The sequence below is a fragment of the Solanum verrucosum genome, unplaced genomic scaffold (assembly GCF_900185275.1).
Source record: "Solanum verrucosum unplaced genomic scaffold, falcon-dt-bn FXZP01000280.1, whole genome shotgun sequence".
Lineage (NCBI taxonomy): Eukaryota > Viridiplantae > Streptophyta > Magnoliopsida > Solanales > Solanaceae > Solanum > Solanum verrucosum.
In genome coordinates this window covers 2,812,474-2,815,701 of record NW_026019982.1, presented here as the reverse complement: position 1 = coordinate 2,815,701, position 3,228 = coordinate 2,812,474, and the positions used below count along the sequence as shown (strand labels likewise).

The 3,228-nt window shown below is 33.8% G+C and overlaps 1 protein-coding gene across 1 annotated transcript; it reads left to right on the top strand.

Moving 5' to 3' along the window:
* Positions 1 to 935: 935 nt before the first annotated feature.
* LOC125817389 (agamous-like MADS-box protein AGL104) lies at positions 936 to 2,911 on the top strand. The gene is made up of 10 exons (XM_049496919.1): positions 936 to 1,201; positions 1,283 to 1,336; positions 1,432 to 1,456; positions 1,533 to 1,594; positions 1,780 to 1,786; positions 1,884 to 1,945; positions 2,047 to 2,146; positions 2,235 to 2,285; positions 2,382 to 2,418; positions 2,717 to 2,911. Exons 1-10 carry the CDS (start codon positions 1,017 to 1,019, stop codon positions 2,740 to 2,742), a joined length of 609 nt encoding a protein of 202 aa, XP_049352876.1. The 5' UTR covers positions 936 to 1,016; the 3' UTR covers positions 2,743 to 2,911.
* The last annotated feature ends 317 nt before the right edge of the window (positions 2,912 to 3,228 follow it).

The following is a 3,228-nucleotide window of genomic DNA, read 5'->3' as shown; positions in this document are numbered from 1 at the left end:
AAGAGCCTATATTGGCCGAGCTTATAAGCCCTAGTTTTAAATGGGCTTGAAAAATCCTATCCCCACCCTACCCCAATAACGGGTTGGGTTGGGCCAGCCCCATGGGCTTAGCTCGTTTTGATTTTAACTCTATATTTGTGTCAAAAATTCACATAATATGTACAACTAATATATCCTGGTCCCAATCATTGACTTGTCTTAAAATTCAGAACCTATAAACTTAAAATCTTTAATCCAACTTTGACTTAGATGTCTTGGGTTTTTTTATGGTGCAATGCTATAAATTTGTTTTACTGATGTATTATTTTAGTTCTGTTTACTGTGATCTTCCCATACACCTTATACTTCTCTTCAGATATCAAAATATAAATTCTTCTGTAAGTTATAATTATATCATATACCCATTATAATTCTAGGAAAAATGATAAATAGGACTTGTCTAATATCATTATGTAAAAGAAAGAGCTTTGGAGTTACTGTTATTTTCCACTAAGCAGGTTAAAGCCCGCAGATTTCTGTTCATTAATTGTGTAGAAAATTTTTAGTGTTGACTAAGACTAGCGTTTAAACTTGTTTTCTTCTCAAAATCTTTTGATATGTGATTCAATATTAGATTTTCTACTCCCTCTGTCCCTAATTACTTGTCCATTTTGACAAATCAAGAAAGGACAAATTTTTTTTACCTATTATACCCTCAATTTATTACTTTGAAAAAGGTAAAACTTTTTGAAAATCTTAAGTTTTTAATTCATCCACTTCATAATTAATAGGGGTAAAATGGTAAACTCACTATGTCAATTATTGTTTTCTTAATAGGTGTGCCAATTCAAAAGTGGACAAGTAATTGGGACAGAGGGAGTATTAGATTGTAAGTGTTTTGACTTACAAATAAGTCAATACATTAAATGCTTTGACTTTTGTTTTTCCTTTTTTTTTTGTTGATCTATATATTTCTTAGGTCATTGAAGAACAACCCTGCATCTAACTTCCAGTTCTAGTTTAATTTGCATTGTTCCATGGGTCACACTAAGCTTGTGATGAAGAAAATTGAGGATCCAACATCCCGTCAACAGTTCTATTCAAAGCGCAAGGATACCATTCTTAAGAAGTCAAATGAGTTGGCTGTTTTATGTGATGTTGATGTTGGTCTTCTAATGTTTTCTCCAGCGGGTGAAGTGACCAGCTATTCTAGCAAAGAAAGGTGAATGAAATTTCTACAATGAACATTCTACGTTTGGTTTATAGTACATAATTTCATATGATTTGTTTTTTGGTTGCTTAGTCTTGAGGATGTCATGCTCCTTGCTATGAACAAGGCTGGTGAACTGAACAAGCGGTATGTTTATTTCAATATGCCAAATCCATGAATTAGACTTTGCCAATTCTAGTTTAACTGACCATTGATCTAATTTTATTTTATTTTTGTTGAAGATCTCCTGAAAATCCAAATGAACAGGTATTAAGTTTTACACATTGATCAGCAGCCTCTTCCGGTAAGTCCTTGGAATTTCATCTGACGTTTTATTTTGCAGCCTTTGACGGAGATTCTCACACAATCAAAACATGAAGGCAAAATGGTGGAAAAGATAGCGATGTATACCACTCTCCTCTTGCACTCTGTGTATATATGTATTAGTCTATTAGTTTGTCAGAGAAGATACATGACTTCTCGAGTTTATTTCTTTTGCTTTTTGTATAGTATTTTCTACATGATTGAATAACTTTTGTCTCTTTTGTTGGGTATTTTTACGATGCTGATGATTGATCAACGTGCTTTAGTGTTGAGGTAAGATTAATATGTAGAAAGGGGATCACCTTCCGCCAATATTTGTTATTACTGAAAACTCGTAACTTGATTTATTTTTTATGTATTTCCAAAACAGAGCCATGAGGAGAAGCTTAATAAGCTTAAAGAAAGGCTAAGTGAAGCACAACAGAAAATAAGGTTGAAGAGTTGCTCACTCTATATTTCCTTCCTGTCTCTCTTTTTTGATATTTTAAAAGATTTCCCTCTTTTATAATGATTTTTTCTGTTGGATCGGGTAGGTATTACGAACCACAAGTGGAGAATATCAACTCTGTCCAAGAAGCTGATGCATATGAGAAGTTCATTAGGAGTGCTATGGAACTAATTCAACTATCAAAAGTGAGCATATCTTACAATTTTTACTTCAATTTCTTAAGGCTAGTTGAATTAGGACTGGCATGATCATGTTTTGTACTCTTTTTACCAGGCAAAACTCTTGGGTGGCCAGGAATTTCTCCAGAGAAATGAAAATGTTGCGGTAAGACATTTTTGGTTGTGTCATATTTGGAAGGATGGTTAACTGTTTTTCGAACATCCAGTATGGAAAGTTAACTGTTTGCATTGTAATTTTTAGGTGTCTTCTGTCAACGCAGTGGATATGGCTGCTGCAGGTAACGAATCATATTCAAATGCTTTAGTGGTAACTTTTTGAGTGTATATGTAGTGTACACTCCGGCCATTTTTGGTAAACTAGATGGCCAATTGGTATATATATTAGTAAATATATACAATAACTTTTATGCCTCAGTCTCAAACAAGTTGATGTCAGAATTGGCACTTCTTCATTTAAACTCAATACCACCATCATACTAATCTGCGAACTCTATAGCCACTTTTTTCCCAAACATTTGCATGCTGAATTAGATTACACAAAGGAATCTACTGAATCTTGCTTCTCTGGATTTGTAGGAACCAGTAGGGGACGGATGTATTGAGGAAACAGGCCGGATCGCAGCGGGGAAGTAGCTGCGGGTGTCCAACAGCTGCAACAGGAATTATGTTATACTAGTTTATAGGTTAAGAACTTGGTAGAATAAATAACTTGCCCCTATCAGGCAAGCAAAAGTATGAATAATGTTGCATTTGTCTATTGTGAATGCAACTTTTAGAGTTCTTGTATGGCATCAAAACATAGGTATTGTGTTTTGAAATAGAAAACAATTTGGTTTGGTTTCGATAATTTTTGCATCCTTCTAGTTCATAAGGTTTTTGTTAATTTTCTGAACCTTTAAATTATAAGCTAAACATACGAGAGTGATCAATAGATCTTAATTCTTCAACTTAAGGGTGTGTTTGGTATGAAGTTTCCAATTTTCTCATGTTTGGTTGGGTTAAATGTTTTGGAAAATGTTTTCCAAATCAACTCATTTTCCTCAAATTTAAGGAAAATGACTTCCCTTCAAAACTTAAGGAAAACATTT

Coding starts and splice junctions, on each gene's coding strand:
- LOC125817389 (XM_049496919.1), top strand. CDS start 1,017: ATGGGTCACACTAAGCTTGTGATGAAGAAAATTGAGGATCCAACATCC. Junction 1,946..2,046: donor GAAGCACAACAGAAAATAAG/GTTGAAGAGTTG, acceptor TGGATCGGGTAG/GTATTACGAACCACAAGTGG. Junction 2,286..2,381: donor AGAGAAATGAAAATGTTGCG/GTAAGACATTTT, acceptor TGTAATTTTTAG/GTGTCTTCTGTCAACGCAGT.